Here is a 17139-nt window from a genome sequence, read left to right as displayed (position 1 = left end):
CACGACTGCCTGCTTGCAAGGCAGGCGCTTATGCCGCTGAGCTAAATCCCCAGCCCCTTGGCTCATGGTTTTGGGGAATTCAGCCCATTGAAAGCTGACTGCAAGGCAGAGATGGGATGATGGAAAGACATGGCAGAAAAAAAAACTGCTGATCACATTACAGCCAGAAATGTTTTCCATTTTCCTCATCTCTCCTTCCTGGAGGAAGTGGGGTCAGGGTACAGAGGAGCTTCTTCCCTTGGCCTAGAACTCAAAAGGAGGGAGGCTTCCTTTATGATTGAATGCTACAGAAATCTAGGAAGATGTAAGCCTCTCTGAGCTTCAGTTTCCTCACATAAAATGAAGATAACATGAAGATGAAAGAGGTGACATGTAGGTTTCGTCATGGTATGCTGTACGGTATGCACAAAACTGAAACTAACTGTCGACTTTGAATCTGAACCAGATAAAGAATGTTCATCTCAGAGACGCCAATGGAACCATCCTACGTTGTATATCTAATAAGAGTTATGATCATGACTGGAACCCAAGCTAATGAGTTTTCATTGAAGATTTCTATCATTTGCATCTATCATTAGATGCAAGACATATCAGTGGTAAAAAAGAACAGCAAGGAAGAACTTTGTTGTTTGTTCAAATATATAATTCTTACCATTTCTTCACAGCTTCTAGCCACAGGAGGGGAAGAGTCTAAAAATATGTGCCGGTACCAATTTCTGTTTTTGATGTGGGTAATTAACAGCTGAAAACAAAGATGTTAATTGCCGCTCTTATCAATGGGTGGTCTTTTATGTAGGTTGTTTAGATGTGAAAAACAATGATGTCACAGAAGTTCTGTTCTTTGCTTGGCCAAGCCACCCTGATAGTTCTGGTTCCAAGGGAGTTCTGGATAGCTGTGGGCAGCAGAAACTGCACAGTGGGCCAGGATTCTACCCAGCTCCTTCCAATTGCTCCACATGGTGGGGTGCACTCCTTTCCCCAGGACTCACTGTGGCCACAAAATGGCTTTTAAGATTCACTAACACAGATTTCTAAATGCCCAGCTCTGTGCCAGTGTGACATGGATGGACCTGTGAAGGAGAGAGAGCAGGAAACTGGTATGGCTCGGAGACCCAAGACCTTGAACAAATTACCCCTTCTCTTAGTCTTTAGCATCATACTCTTAGAGTGGGTGAAATGGTCCAGATTTTCTCTACTCCTTCAATTTAGTGATTCCTCAGAGATCTTCTTTTTAGAGGTGTTTTCTGAGTTACTAAAAGATAACAAAGATAAAGCAGACCTCATCCCATTCTTCATTAATTCCAGTGTAGTTGAATATACAATTCTACTAATCTCTTGAGAAGTGTACTAATTAATCCGTACCAGTTTCTGCCTTTAAAAAGTTAGGGTGAAAAAAAAAAAAGGGTGAGATCTAATTAGAGAAGTCATTGTAAAGATACAAATCACATATAAATATACGTAAATAATAAACAGAGTAGTACCTGACGTTATTAAGCCCCAAGTGAGTTGTTAAGGATATTATTATTTCTTTAGCGATTGTGGAGGTTTGTGAAGACCCAAGCTCAGATTCCCTTGTGTTTCTATCCTTCCCTGTCCACCCAGTGAGTGAACACATCAGGATTTGTCAGGCCAGGTACCCTATAGCCATGTTTGTGTGTGTCAGTAGCTGTCTTCCCTAAAGAGTCTGTGTATACCTTGGATTCGTGGCTCTGAGTCCTAACTGGCCCAGCATGTTAGCCTGTACAAAGGAATTGGCTTGTTTGAGCTGGTAGATGCCAGGAGCTCTCTGCAGGATAGCCACTGGAATAGCTTCTTACTAGCTTTAGTTTTAACATACACTCATTAGAGTTACTGAGAAAGCAAGACAAAAAGCAGTATCCTTTTCGATCATCTAAACCCAAGGCCTTTACAGCTCAGGGCAGGGATAGGCAGGTGCTATGGCAGAGAATGAGCCTGACCTGGTCCTTATTTCCCTGCCTATGCCCTGAATCTTTCCCGGCCTGTCCTTTCCTTGGTCTATTTTGTCCTCTTCCTTGTTTCTTCTCTTTTCCTTTAAGGCACACTTTCGTTCCCTATCCTGAAAACAAGGGCCCTTCCTGACTCTAATGCTTTCATTTGCAAGATGGAGGCATACTGTGATGCAGAGTTATGTTTGGAGCCAGGAGATCTACCTTCACTTCCTCTTCACGCTGCTTCCTGGCTTATGTGACCTTGGGCAAATCATGTATTTTTGAAGCTCCACTTGCTCTTGTATAAAATGGACTTCATAGGATGGACCTGTTCTTTAGGATATTGTGAGGACTCACTGTTTCCAGAAGAGCTTTTGCACAAGATAGGTGCCAAGTGAGAACTTACCCAGCTTCTGTGACACCGGCATCCTGTACTTTCCCTGCCTCAGTCTTCTTTGCTATCTATGATCCCTGACTGTGATGCTCTCTGAGCTCTGACTGTCTTCTCTCCTGCTTAGGACCTTGTCTATTCCAGCCCAGTGGATGTAGCCCACAAGATATTGGTCATCCTGAAGACCTTCTTGAGGAAGAATGAGGATATCCAAGTGAGTGGTCTCATCCGAGGCCACTTCCTGCTCATCCTGCAGCAGCTGCTGGTAGAGCATGGGACCTCCCCATCAGGAGGTTAGTCTGCAGGTACCGTGGGCCTGTTTTGACCTGAAGCCCAGTCAAGAATAGGCAGGTCTGTCTGAGTAAGGTATAGTCTCAAAAAAGAATCAGGATTTTTTTTTTTTTTTGTCTTTTTCGTTTTTATTTGTACCAGGGATCGAACTCACGACTGCCTGCTTGCAAAAAGGCAGGCGCTTATGCCGCTGAGCTAAATCCCCAGCCCCAAGAATCAGGATTTTTGCTGAAAAAGTGAACTCAGGCCAGCATGGCACAGCATGGTTAGTTGTGTTGGCGTGTTTAAGACGAGTGGGAGTATTTGATGTATGTGTGCATGTCCCCACCCTGCACAGCATGCGCTTAGAGCTCTTTGTCACAAGAATGGCAGCCCCCAGTGGGAAGAAGCAAGTGTAAAATCTGAAGGAGGCTGGAGAGCCAGCAGGGCCCTGGGAGGAGGGTGGATCTGTGATATACTAGGCGCTCCCAGTGAGCACCAAGAGGACGATTTCCAAATCTGGAGTGGGACCCCTGGAGTCAAGGAAGCTTACTGTTTGGAACAGTATGAAGAGAATGAGAATTGGGATTGGGGTTTTTTTCTCTATTTTTAGAGAGGCTGAAACATTTAAACTAAGTTTCTGATTCATTAAGAGAAAATGGGAGGCCATTTGTGGTTCATTTGGTCCAGTACTGACTAGGCCCTGAGATTTTTAGGTAGATTAAAGGGCACCTGAAGGCACTGAGTCCTATCCTTTGCAGGGAGGAGCAAGATATTTCTCATTGGCAATCCTGTCTACAAACCCTAAGATTCAGCAGAAGCATAGAGGAAAGGCCGTGCGCTTTGGGTTCAGTCTGGATTAAGTCTTGGCCCTGTATCTTGATCTATTCCAAGTGTTACAAGTGGTTTATAAATAACAGAAATTTATTTTTCAGAGTTCTTGAGGTTAGTTAATCTGACATTAAGGTGCTGACAGTTCTATGTCTGTTAAAGGTTCACTGCCTGGTTCATAGATGCCTTTTTACTGTGTCTTTATATGGCAGAAAGGATGAAGGAAGGAGCTCTTGAGGGCTCCTACTTATAATGTCACTAACCCCATCTCATCTGTTAAGGTACTCATCTGTTAAGATTTCAACATGAAGTTTGGGGGGTCATAAACACTCAAGCTATGGCACCCTTTCTTTTACTAGTTCTGGGACTTTGGAGAGAAGTTACTCAGTTACTATGAATCTTGATTTCTTTTTCCAAATGTTTGTCCAGTTTATTTCACTTCACAGTACAGTCTCAAGGTGCATCCATTTACCTAGGAATGTCTCAAGTTTATTCTTCATTATGGCTGAATAGTATTCCATCACATAATAAAACCACATCTTTTTTATCTAGTCATTAGATTGATGAGCATTTGGGTTGTTTCCAAGATTTAGTTACTATAAACTATGCTGCTATAAACATGAGTGCACATATATCACTGTCATATGATGCTTTTAAATCTTTTGGTAAGATACCAAGAAGGGGAATAGCTGGGTCAAATGGAACCTCTAGTCCTGGTTTTTTGAAGAATCTTTGCACTGATTTCCACAGTGGTTACACCAGTGTACACTCCCACCAACAGTGGAGAAGGGTTCCTTTTTCCCTAGGGCCCCACCACATTTGTTGGTTGATTCTTAATGATAGCCATTCTTTCTAGAGTGAGATGGAATTTCAGCATTGTTTTAATTTGCATTTCTGAAATGACCAGTGGTGTTGAACATTTTCATGTATTTATTTGCTGTTTGTATGTCTTTATCTGAGAAGGGTGTATCTCACATGTCCATTTTTGGACTGGGTCTTTAAATTTGGGAGTCTTGAGCTGGAGATTTAGCTCAGTGGCACAAGAGGCTGCCTGGCAAGTGCAAGGTTGTGAGTTTGATCCCCGCTATAAAAAACAAATAAATTTAGGGGTCTGGTTTTTTCTGAGAAACAGCTGGCACAATTCTTTCCCACTCTGCAGATTGTCTTTTTACTCTGTTGATGATTTTTTTTTTGCTATCTAAAAGCTTTTTAATAACATGAAATCCCAGTTGTTGATTCTTTGTGATAGTTCTAAAACCTCAATTTTGTAACTGAAAATTAGGAATAACAACCTCTGCTTCATGTGGTTTTTAATGGAATTAAGTGAGATAATGAATTCCTGGTACCAACTCAGTCATCACTCAATGTATCACCCACTATTTCCCCCGGTGAAGAAGGAAGAAAGCAGGGTTAGGGGGAAATTCCAGGCATCCACCTGATCCTTTTGTTGATACAGAGCTCCAGTGCTCCCTTATTTATGACGGGGAGAGGTGTCAGACCTTCCGGTAACCAGAGCTCAGGCTCCCTGACCAGCCCTCCCTGTTCTTCACAGCCTCAGGGAACCTGGCACTGCTTCTGAGCCTCCTCTCCTTGGTGCAGCTGAGGAACAAGTCAGAGGACGAACTGGACAGCATGGCCATGAAGCTCCTTCACCAAGGTGCCTTGGCTGTTTGGGATGGTGCCTGAGGGCCCAGGGCTGCCTGTGCAGTGGACCCACTCAGTGTGCTGGTATTTATATCGTCTTCCATTTTTTTATCCTTTGGAAGAAGCTAGTATGCCTGTCCCTGGGAGCTTCTTACTGAGATAGCCTTATGACTTTTCTTCTTGTTCTCAAGGAGTATTTGGGAGAGCTTCCCCTCATTAAAGAATCAGTATGTGACAGGCACAAACTCTAGGGTTGTGAAGAGCCTGGGTCTTACCTTAGTCACTAATTGTGTGATGTTGGGCAGTTACCTTGCCCCTCCTAGGTAAGTGGTGTTACTTCTCTGCTAACAGGGATAAGGTAGAAATAACTGATCTCGGAGGTATAAAATGCCACACAATGCTTGGCACACCGCAGACCTTCATTGTGTTGATTCATGTTTCATGGCTCAGGTCAATGCCCTACCTCATCCCACGGCTAATGACCAGCTCATAACTGATGGTCCGGCTTGTAGTTTTCTAGGCTTTTTTCCTACCCACAGCCCAGATCTCAATGGGACCTGTCATTGATCATGAATGTAATCACTACTTCATCCACAGCTCCCACAGGGAAAATTGTTGAGGAAAGTTTAAAATAAGTAGGAAAAATGATATTTCTTCAGTGTCTGTAGACTCAGGTCCTCTGGCCACTGATAAAGATGGGGTACCTTTCCTGCTCAGGGCCTAGTCTTTATCAAGAGATTAGTGTCAAGCTCAGAAAGGACCTCTGGCTGTAGCTACAGCCCCTGCCTCTGTCTGGTGCTGTTCTTTACTGCCTGTCTGTCAGACCAAAGCTGGCATCAAATTAATCTAAAATTAGATTAGTGACAAAATCAGCCTTCAAAAGGACCTCTGAGGGGGAGTAACAGGTTGAAATCTACACGTGAAATGGAATAGACATGTGCATGTACTCCTTGAGTGCTTCTACTTGAGAGCACTGGGAAAAGAGGTCTGCAGTTCACTATGGTTCATGCTCAGGAGTGAAGGGGCCAGGGTGAGAGGACCTGCTTCTCAAGTTGACCACAGCTAGTGAGAAGCCAGAATGTGATGTGGCTGCCAAAAGCTGAGCAGAAATTTAAGTAGGTTTCACAGTGAGATGGGATTAGGGAGATGGGGAGTGGTAATTCCCAGGAGGGAAATGTTCTACAGATGACTGCTCTTTAGGGTAGTAATTGCTCTGTTGAGGGCTGGGGAGTGCATAAGAGGCATCTCATTTTGCCTTCAGGGTGATGAGAGGCTTCCTGGGGGAGTGGACTTGGAGCTAAATCTTGATTGCTGACTAGGAGTCAGAGTTAGCCAGAGGGAGGTGATTCTGTGAGAGAGGGTATGGTAAGTACAGGGAGCTGCACATGATTATCATGCAGTTCCCCTGGGAAAGCAGTGACTGTTGCATTGCTAGGAGAACTGGGAAGTGAGGCTAGATGGTCTTAGGGAGCAAGGACTCCTACTATGGTGACAGACTGGCTCTGATGCTCTCTGTAGACCCTTGTATCCTAGAGTTTGATGGCATACACACATGTAGAAGATGTCCTTGGTCAGCCCAGCCCATAAAATATGAGCTGGCTAAGGTGTAGCTGTGGGCCCCTTACCAATGTTTGTGCAGATGAAAGATGTAATGGCTTGTGTTTAGATATCCCATGAAAGCCTCATGAGGTTATAGGTGAGACTTTTTGAGGGGTGGCTGGATATAGAGTGTGTGGTTGATTCATGCTGAAATGTAGCATTAAGGGTGTGAGTGCTGTCTGCCCCAAGGATGGGTAGCCTGCATGCAACATAAGGGACAGAATGAAGCTTGCTATGAGATACTTGTAGTTTGTCCCTTACTTGCTTTGCTGCCTTCTGCCCACTATGAATGATTTCTCTTTTGTGATGCCTATCTGCCATGCCACTCTGCCTTAGAGCCAGCCAATTATGGACTGAAATCTCAACAAACTGTGAGCTCAGTAAACCTTTCCCCCTTTAACTTTGGGTGTTGGGTATTTTAATCTCAGCAGCAAGAGAAAAGTAACTAAGACAGACGATATGAACATGCCTTCAGGTTTCACTGTTTTTCCCCATTGTCTGTAATGTCAGGGGTGCTTAATGTCTGCTTTCTCCCCGAGACAGAAATCTGAAATTAGCCAGTTGTGTGCTGTCATCTGTAAGGAGTGTGACTGCATTAAGACCATGTGGTGCTGTGCAGTATGCCATCTGGGGACTCTCATCTTTTGCAGTAAGCAAGCTGTGTGGAAATTGCAGCCCTGCGGATGTGGACATCCTGCAGCCCTCCTTCAACTTCTTGTACTGGAGCCTTCATCAGACTACACCCAACAGTCAGAAAAGAGGTACATGGCTGAGGCCAGGACAGTGAGGAGAAAGTATCTATGGGCCTCACTGCCCTCGATTTTTTCATCTTAACATGTAACTTGGGGAGTGTGTGTGACTGGTGGTCATTACCCTCTCTCCTGCAGTGATTCTGGGAGCTTCAGGTCACAAGCTGATCCTTCTGTTTGTTTTTATATATGCAAAGCTCCACAGGATACTGAGAACCATGGAGGCACTAAGTCAGAGCACCTGTGTAACTGTGGCTTCTGCCCTGTCCCTTCCTGGCAGCGGCTGCAGTGATCCTGAGCAGCACAACCCTGATAGAGCTTCTGGAGAAGATGCTGGTGCTCACCTGGGCAGACACAGACTCTCCTGCCTGGACAGAGGGAGGTTCTCCCAGGAGTGCACTGCTGTGCTCTGCCTGGCTGCTCACTGCCTCCCTGTCTGCCCAGCAGCATGAAGGTGGCTTGCAGGTTAGTCGCTAGCTCCATGACTTTGAGGCATGGGGTGAAACTCAAAAGAAGTTATGAAAATCCTTAGTTCTGGCCTAGTCCTGGCCTCATCCTGTGGATGACCTTAGCAAGCTACTTAACTATCTCAAATTTCAGTCTTCTTATCTACAATGTGGGAAAAACATCACAGGGTGTTGTTAGGTTGGTTTGAATTAATCTGTTTAACACATGTGGATCACCTGTGTGCCAGACTATTTGTATCACAATGGAATGAAAAATGAATACAGCATCTGTCCAACTTATCAGGGAACTTTAAGCAAAGCCATAAAGTAACTAAGCTTGTACTCAGCAAAGTTAGTGGGCTAAGATTCTAAGTAGTGAGCACAGTACGAGCAAAGGCATAAATCTATTCAAATTAAGGACATGAACCAGACATGGTGGCAGACATGATGCCACATGTCTGTAACCCCAGCATATAGAGTCAGAGGCAGGAGGATTTTAGCAAGTTCAAGGCCAGCCTGGGCTACACAGTGAGAACTAATCTCAAAAGAAAAAAAAAATCAAGGCACGATGTGCTTAGAGAGTGGAGGTGAAGGACCAGGTCAGATTGGACAGGAAGGCAAGAGCAGCCCATGACCTTGAAGTGCTGGGTGGCAAGTTATGAAAAGCCACACATCGTTAGCTGTCATTTTTGTTGTTTGAGAGGTTGATGCAGGGAACAGAAGAGCAGTGAATGTGTCCACAGAGTACCTCCTGGCCTCCCAGTCCCTCCCCCTACAGGACCTGATCATCCCAGTGTGCCATGTGAGCTCTTCTGTGGGCTGTTTCCCAGCCAGGCATCTCTTCAAGGCCCACAGCTCCTCACAGACAGAAACATCTCCTAGCCTCCCTGGTATTCTCACACTGTGCCCCCAAGTCTGCCAAAGGAGTGTGGGGAAGGTAAAGGCCTTGGGTTCACAAGGTTGGAAAGGATATTTTCTCTCCAAACTCCTGAGCGGCCTTTTTGGTGGTCTCTGTGTCTGACCCTCTGCACCCTACCTCCTGTTATCTCCACTGTCCTTCCCTGCCCTTTGGTCAAGTGTTTACTCTTCTCCCTCCTGGTTGTGCTGTTTCACATCTCCATACTTTTTGTTGTTGTTGTTTGTTTTATTCATTTTTTATTTTGAATAGATTTCATTTTTAGAACATTTGTAAATTTATAGAAAAATTGAGAAAGTAATTTAGAGTTCCCATACAGTCTCCCACACTCTTTCCTCTATTGCTAACATTTTACGTAAGTGTGATATTGCCATACCTTTTATAGGTTGGTTCTTCTGCTTAGAACCTGCAACCAACAGGAATTTTTAAGGAACTTCTTTGTGCTAGACTATGACAGAAACCAGAGTCTATAGAGTAAAAAAGAGCAGAGCAAACAACGCTTTCTCTACACTACCCCTACTATAGCCACTCAGCTTGGATTTTTTTTTTTTTTTTTTTGTCTTTTTCCTTTTTATCGGTACCAGGGATCGAACTCACGACTGCCTGCTTGCAACGCAGGCGCTTATGCCGCTGAGCTAAATCCCCGGCCCCTCACCTTGGATTTTGCTTGACATTAGATGCATGTTCATTGACACTTCCTCAGAGGAGCTGTGGCAGGAGTAGAAGTAGGTGCGGTTGTCTTCATCTGATAGTGAAGAAAGTAAGGCAGGATTAGAGAGGTGCAGAGACATGCCTGGGGGCACACAGCTGGCAAGTGGCAGAGCCAGGATTTTGATTTGGCCTGCCTGATGTCAGGTCTTCTGAGTTAGGTGGATGGTGGGTAGAACCAAAGACTGAACCACAGATGAGGCTGGGGGAAGCTTCCTGGTGAAGAGGCAGTTGAGGATGGGAGAAGTTTCGGCAGAAGAGTTAGTTCTTCAGGTACACTTCTGCTTTTTTTTTTTTTCTTTTTTATCTTTTTCATTTTTATCAGTACCAGGGATCGAACTCACGACTGCACACTTGCAAGGAAGGTGCTTATGCCACTGAGCTAAATCCCCAGCCCCCAGGTACACTTCTGAAGCCTGGACTTGCCTACTCTGTTCCCCCTTGGTGCAGAGTGTAACTTGGGGGCAGTGGGCAGAAGAAATATGGGACACGCTGTTTCCTGCTCAAGGTCCCAGAAAATGGAGCTTAGCCCCATACCCCTACCATGCCAGGTTCACCAGACTCTGTCCGTGGAACTGGACCAAGTAGTGAAGACACTCAGCTTTCCGAAGAAAAGGGCTGCACTGCTATCAGGTGTGGGCCCTGGAGTTTTCAGCAAGTGAAGCAAAGCTTCTCCCCTAAATTCTGAGATAAAACCACCCACCCAGATTAGCCTCTGGTCACCCCATAATTATCTCATCAGCATTGTCTCCTCTTCTGTGGAACATGGGTGGGAGGTGGGGAAGGAGGCAGGAACTGGGTGTGAAGAGTCTCCTGTTTCAGCTGCGGTCTTATGCTTCCTGCGGACAGCCCTGCAACAGAGCTTCTCGTCTGCCCTGGTGGCCCTGGTGCCCTCCACTGGGACCTGCTCCACTGTCCTAGCTCCACTGGAAACATCACAAGTGCTGTACCTCGTCGTCGGGCTACAGAACCTCTTGGTGCAGGTAAGACCCTTGCCAAGTGGATTCTGGACAGTGGGAACTGCTTCTCCAGGACAGCAATGGAAGGGCTGGCTGTCAAGAGCCTGTTATTCCCATCAGGCCCAGGGGGTGATTGGTAGACTTTTTTTTTTTTTTTTTTTTTTTTTGTCTTTTTTCCTTTTTTATCGGTACCAGGGATCGAACCCACGACTGCCTGCTTGCAAGGCAGGCGCTTATGCCGCTGAGCTAAATCCCCAGCCCCCGATTGGTAGACTTTTAAAGACACGTTGAAGGCCGAGTGTGGTGATGCATACCTATAATCCCAGTAGTTGGAAGCCTGAGGAAGGAAGATTGCTGTGAGTTTGAGGCCAGTATGGGTTGCATAGTGAGTTCAAGGCCAGCCTGAACTGCATAGTGAAGCCCTGTCTTAAAAAAAAATAGGCCAGGGCCAGGAATTTAGCTCAGTGGTATAAGTGTCTGCCTGGCAAGCAAGAGGTTGTGAGTTTGATCCCTAGTACCACATTAAAAAAAAATCAGAAAAAAAAAGCCTGACAGAAACAACTCAAACTGGCTCCTAGGAAGTCTAGGAGTCACTACTGGTTACAGCCTAGGTTAAGTACTAGAGGCTCAGACAGTGCCCTTAGAACTCTATTTCTATGTTGTGGCTCTGATTCTTCCCTGTCAGGTTTGTCCTCATGGGCTGGTAGGATGACCAACAACAGCTCCAGGCTTATACATCCTCCCAGTAGAAACAAAATTCACTTTTCCACTAAGTTTCTGGAGTTGAGGCTTCCCTGGCACTATGGCAGGGACTGGGATCCTCTGACGGACTTGGGCTTGGGTTAGCACCTTCTCCTGGAGGCTGGGGAGTATGGGTCAGCTCTCCACAACTTGCATGGACTGAACCTGAGAAGGCAGGGCTTCTCCAAAGGGAGATTACTACCAGAAGAAAAAGGAATGGGCCTTTGGGAAGCAAAACAGAGGTTAAGCTCAGGCAGATTAATGTTTTATAGTCCAGAGGATGCTTGGAGATCATTGTCTGCCCAGCCATCACATAACTGAGGTGCTCACCATGGTGTCAGGGCCTGTGAGGAGTGCTGGAGGCCCCAGGTGGGCCTTGTGATAGGCTGGTGGTGGCTGAATCTGTACCCTACCCATGCACAGGGCTTTGGTTGTTCAGGGATCACACATTTATCATGTCATACTACTCTGGCCTTTCTGATTTATGTTTCTAACTGCGTAAGTGAATCTCCTCCACCAGGCTATGAGATCTTCAGGGAAGGGACTGGGTAGTGCAGTTTACTTTTGTGTCTTCTGCCTCTTTTGGGCTCAGAATCAGGTGGAAATTTAGAAATCGGATAGGAACCAAAACATTAGCTTTATTTCTGGTCAGAGCCATAGTACAATGTAACTGGGGGTTAGGGTCAGAAAGGTGTGTGTGTGTGTGTGTGTGTGTGTGTGTGTGTGTGTGTGTTTTCCAAAGGATGGCAAAGGTAACAGTTTTGGTCTCAAGGATCATTCTACATGAGCAGATGCTGCTGTCAGGTAAAGGGTGCTATGAGAGTGGGAGGTTGAGGCGGGAGAGAGCATCATGTCCTGAGTGTTTACTGGTTCAAAGGGTTTGACACACTGAATGTTGTTTATTCACCCTAAGTTCACTATAAGGTAGAAACTTACATTTCACCTTTTTTTTCTTGCAATATTGGAAATTGAATCCAGGACCTTTGTATTGTGCTACATCTCCAGCCCTTTTTAAATGTTTTGAGACTTGGTTTTGCTTTCTAGATTGCTGGGATGATAAGTGTGAGCCAAACGGCTGTTGAGTAATGAATTTGTTGTACCATTAGGTCATGGGTCAAACCTAGACCTTTTTTTTTTTGTATGGGGATCCAACTGAGGACCTTAGGCTTACCAGGCAAGTGCTTGAGCCACTGACCTAAATCCCTGACCGAAACCCAAATCTTTTGTACCATAAAATTCAAGTTCTTTCAGTGTCTCCAAAAGTACGTTTAGTGAACTGGAGCCACTGTTACCAGAGCAATAGTCCTTGGTTTTCCTAATACTCTATCCAGGACTCTGGCTCCTCACCCACTGTCCACAGGGCCCTGGATGGTTGTATAGACACACAGGAAGAGAACAGCAGCTCCTTACAGATGGGAAAGCTGTGAAATATCCTGGCCCATGACTCTGTGGTCTTGAGTGTGTGAGAAAGGCTAAAAGTATCCACTGTTTAAGAGTTCATTTTGGGTGGGTGTGGTGGCACACACCTGTAATCCCAGTACTCAGAAAGCTGAGGCAGGGGGATTGCTTTGAGTTTGAGTCCAGCCTAGGCTAAAAGTGAGTTGAAGGCTAGCCTGAACTATATAGTGAAACCCTGTCTCAGAAGACACACGCCTGTGTGTGTGCGCACACACACAGTTCATTTTTAGACTCAAAAAAAAAAAAGAGTGTCAGACCAGGAATTAGGAGACCTTGGTTTTGACTCTAGAACTGCCACCCATGTGTCTTCAGGTCCAGTACTTTCTCTCTGGGCCTCAGGTTGTAAAATGAGGTGGGTGGTCAGCCATTTCACACAAGGTGCCTTGGAGGCCTTTGGAATTCTCTGGAAGACATTCAGAGGGTGTTTAAAAAGTGAGAGTGTTTTTCCTTTTATGTGTATCACAGAGACATTCATCTCTGGGGATTTAGCTCAGTGGCATAAGTGTCTGCCTGGCAAGCATGAGGCTGTGAGTTCAATACCCAGTACCAAAAAAAAAAAGAAAAGAAAAGAAAAGAAAACAACAGCTACCAAAAACCCTCAGGAGGCTGTTGTTCTGTAGAAAGACATTCATCATTATTGTGCCAAACACCTAGTAAGCACTGTATCCATTTTCTTATGTAACCCTCTCAGCAACTGAGGTCTTTTTTATCCCACTCAGCAGTTAGGTAAAGTTGTCCAGAGTCACACATATGGTCAGAAACTAAGCAAGGATTTGGGAAATCTCAAGTCTACTTACTGCTGCTTATCTTCTAGGCTATATTTCTTCCCAAAGAGGAACATGAAGAGAGCATAGAATTTTTGTTAGTTTATTTTTACCTTTCTAAGAGTTAGTGTTCTTTCCTTCATTCATTTATTTGAAACAGGGTCCACTTTGTAGTTCAGACTGGCCTTGAACACAAGGCAGTCCTCATGCCTCAGTTCCTGAGTGTTGAGATTACAGGTGTACACCGCCACTCTCAGCAAAAGTTAGCTTTATTGGACTGTAACGTACATGTGATAAAATTCATCAACTTTAACTGTACTGTAGGATGAGTTTTGGCAAATAGTTTTATAAACACCATCACAACCATAAAATAGAATGTTTCCATCAGCCCAGAAATTTCTCTTACTCTCTTTTGTTATTAACTCCTTCACCCCATTCCTGATCCTTGACAAACACACCCATCTGCTTTCTATTATTATACTGTCACCTCTTCTGGAATCTCATATAAACTGAATCATATAATAAGGGATCTTGTGTATGTAGCTTCTTTCATGGTCTTAATGCTTTTAAGAGCCAATCATATTGTGTGTTTCAGTAATTGTTTTTTATTTTTGCAGTGGTGAGGATTAACTCACAGCATTTACACTGAGGCCCCCCCCTCCTTTGAGATAAGGTCTAGGCTGTGCTCAAAATTGTGCTCTTCCTGCCTTCTAAAGTGTTGGGGTTATAGGTGTACACCATCATGTCTGGCTTGTGTCTTCTTGTGGTGAAATGGTAGTCCTTTATATACTGTACTGGTTTGTTTCTCCATTCACCTGCTGATAGGTATTTGAGGTTTCCAGATTTGAGGCTATTTTGAGTAAAGTTGCTCTTAATGCTGAAGTGCAAATCATTATGCAGATATTTATTTTGGTTTCTCTTGGGTAATAGCCTAAAGTGGAATTTCTGGGTCAGATGATGTGTTAGTTCTATTGCTGTGTAGCTAGTTACCAGATGTAGTACGAAGTGGCCTAAACAACATCCATTTACTAGTCACAGTTCTGTAAGTCAGAAGTTTAGGTAGGCTCAGCCAGGTTCTCCATTTAGGATTTTGCAAGACTGAAATCAAAGTGTTAGTGAGGCTTGCTGCTTTTGGGGGGAAAGTGAATTATTCCCAGTGGCCTCTTCTAGCTGTTTAAGCTCACTCAAGCCAGGCATAGTGTGCTTTCCTATAATCCCAGCACTTGGGAGGCAGGAGACAGGAGGAGCACAGTGATTCTGAGGCCAGCTTGGGCTCTATGTGAGTTAAAGGTCAGTCTAAACTATGTAATGAAACCCTGTCTCAAACAAAAAGTCACTCAGTTTCTCCCATGGCCCCTCCTTCTCTAAACCAGAACTGGCACCTGGAGTGTTTCTCACCCTTTAAATCTCTGTAGTCCTTCTGTTGTCAGTTAATCAAAGAGAAGTGCTTCTAAAGGGCTTGTGTGATTAGTTGGGGCCCATCCCATTTGCCCATTTCCAAATAGCATAATATAATCACAGAGCAACATCTGGGAGCAAAGGTCATGGGTGTTCTTAACATTCTGCCTGCCATTTATGGGTTGTGTATTTTTAACTTTGTAGGAAACCATCCAATTATCCAACTTCTTTTTTATTTTTGAGGCAGGGTCTCACTTTATAGTTCGCGCTAGTTTTGAAGTCATTTTGTAGCTCAGGCAGACATCCAATTCATAGTGATGTTCCTGCCACAGCCTCTCCAGTGCCTAGATTACAAGTGTGCACTACCATGCCTCATATATAACCATCTGATTTTTACCATCCTCCTAGCAATATATAAGAGTTCCAGTTTGTCCACATCTCACCAACAGTTGATATTTTCAGTGTTATTTTTTTTCCTCACCTTGTCTTTTTGAAACAGGGTTTCACTATGTAGATCCTGCTGGCTTTGAACTCATTTGTAGCCTATGCTGGCTTCAGACTCCCAGAAATCCTCCTGCTTCAGACTCTTGAATGCTAGGATCATAGGCATGTGCCACCATACTAGGATTTTCACCATTTTTTAAAAATTGGTTATGTAGATGAATGAGTTTCATTTTGGCAGATTCCTTCATGCATGGAACATACTTTGATCATTTTTTCCCCCTCCATGTCTTTTTGTTATCATTACTGGGTATATAGTGGTATCCCATATTAGTTTTGTTTGCATTTCTCTGATGACTGATATTATATAACTAGATTTTTTTATGTGCTTATTAAAGCATAAAATTTTGATGAAAGGTTCTGCTGTTTTAAAAAGTAATTGAGGGGGCTGGGGATTTAGCTCAGTGGCATAAGTGCCTTCCTTGCAAGTGTACGGTCGTGAGTTCTATCCCTGGTACCGATAAAAACGAAAAAAAAAAAAAAAAAAAGCGAATCATTCCTTTTGGGTCTGGGGGTTTAGCTCAGCGGCATAAGTACCTGCCTTGAAAACAGGCAGTCGTGAGTTCGATCCCCAGTACCAATAAAAAGGAAAAAGACAAAAAAAAAAAAAAAAAAAAGTAATTGAGACCTACTTGTTTAAATAATCTGTAAAGTGTTTCAGTGTCTGTGTGTCTGTAATCTGTTAATCTTGGTGGGGTTCAGGGGCCATCTCCTTTTTGAAACAAAATAATCTCTTGAAATGGATTCTTTAGGATGAAGACTGCACTGTATGTGGTAAGATGAAAGCAACAAATATCTGTTAATTATCTGTGAGGCCACATCCCAAATCTGAAATTCTGAAACCCAAATAAAAACAAAATGTGTGTTTTCTTGGTTAATCTGGACAGTAATTTCTAATTTTGGTTTTGATTTTGTGTTTATCTTGCAGAAGGACTCTCTATTGTCCCAGGCCTGCGTTGGCTGCCTGGAGGCCTTGCTTGACTTTCTGCATGCTCGGAGCCCAGACATCGGTAGAAATCTGCCCCTTCCTCTGATGTTCCCCTGGGGGAGAATGGAGGGAGCCAGCCCCTGCCACTCTCTGTACCAGATTTTCATGTCCTTTTGTGTGGTTCAGACTCATCTTATTTAATTCTTCTCGATACACTGAGATGAGGGAATTGAAAAGAGGTCAAGTGACCTACTCAACCACGGTCACAATTCTCTTATATGGCAGAACCCTTCCCGTTGCTTCCCTCCCACCATCCTGGGTATACTGTTTCACTGAGCTGTCAGCATAGAAGCCCAGGAAAGGAAGAAACTTTCTAGGGTCAGCCTGGCCAATGCCCTACCTGCAGCTGAGCAGTGTCTTCTTGTAGAAGATCCTCTTCAGCCATGTTCCCCTGTCTTTGTGTAGCTCTAATCTTTCTCATAGGATTGTTTTTTGTTTTTTTTTTTTTTTGGTACCAGGGATCGAACTCATGACCTAGTGCTTGCCAGACAGGCACTTAGGCCGCTGAGTCAAATAACTCACACACACACACACACACACACACACACACACACACACACACACCTGTCTTTGGGAAGCAGCCTTAACTACCTGGGGACTGGTGTTTCCTATAGCACTCCATGTGACCTCCCAGCCATGGCATCGATTTTTGCTATCTACTCTTTTGGATGCTGGAGATAATGCCTTCCTCAGACCTGAGATACTGAGGCTCATGACCCTGGTAAGTGTAAAAAGGATGGCCTGAAGAGTATGAGCTGTATGGTCCTTTATAGGCTGGGGACACCATGCTCTGGCCCTCATCCTCCAAGGAGGTAGAGATGGATAGG

General features: G+C 44.4%; 1 protein-coding gene across 1 annotated transcript in view; it reads left to right on the top strand.

The window, feature by feature from the left end:
• The window catches only part of Mei1 (meiotic double-stranded break formation protein 1), a 68298-nt gene that overhangs the window by 49359 nt on the left and 1800 nt on the right, over positions 1–17139 (top strand). The window contains exons 21-28 of the mRNA XM_063243707.1: positions 2468–2633; positions 4994–5098; positions 7335–7445; positions 7714–7898; positions 10055–10136; positions 10326–10486; positions 16253–16334; positions 16927–17033. Coding sequence (XP_063099777.1) covers positions 2468–2633; positions 4994–5098; positions 7335–7445; positions 7714–7898; positions 10055–10136; positions 10326–10486; positions 16253–16334; positions 16927–17033 — 999 coding nt within the window. The remainder of the gene's footprint in view (positions 1–2467; positions 2634–4993; positions 5099–7334; positions 7446–7713; positions 7899–10054; positions 10137–10325; positions 10487–16252; positions 16335–16926; positions 17034–17139) is intronic.

The sequence above is a fragment of the Cavia porcellus genome, unplaced genomic scaffold (assembly GCF_034190915.1).
Source record: "Cavia porcellus strain 051 isolate PalLab524CR breed Dunkin Hartley unplaced genomic scaffold, mCavPor4.1 scaffold_40, whole genome shotgun sequence".
In the NCBI taxonomy this organism is placed as follows: domain Eukaryota; kingdom Metazoa; phylum Chordata; class Mammalia; order Rodentia; family Caviidae; genus Cavia; species Cavia porcellus.
The sequence above is the reverse complement of the archived record's forward strand: the minus strand, read 5'-3'. Positions and strand labels throughout refer to the sequence as shown.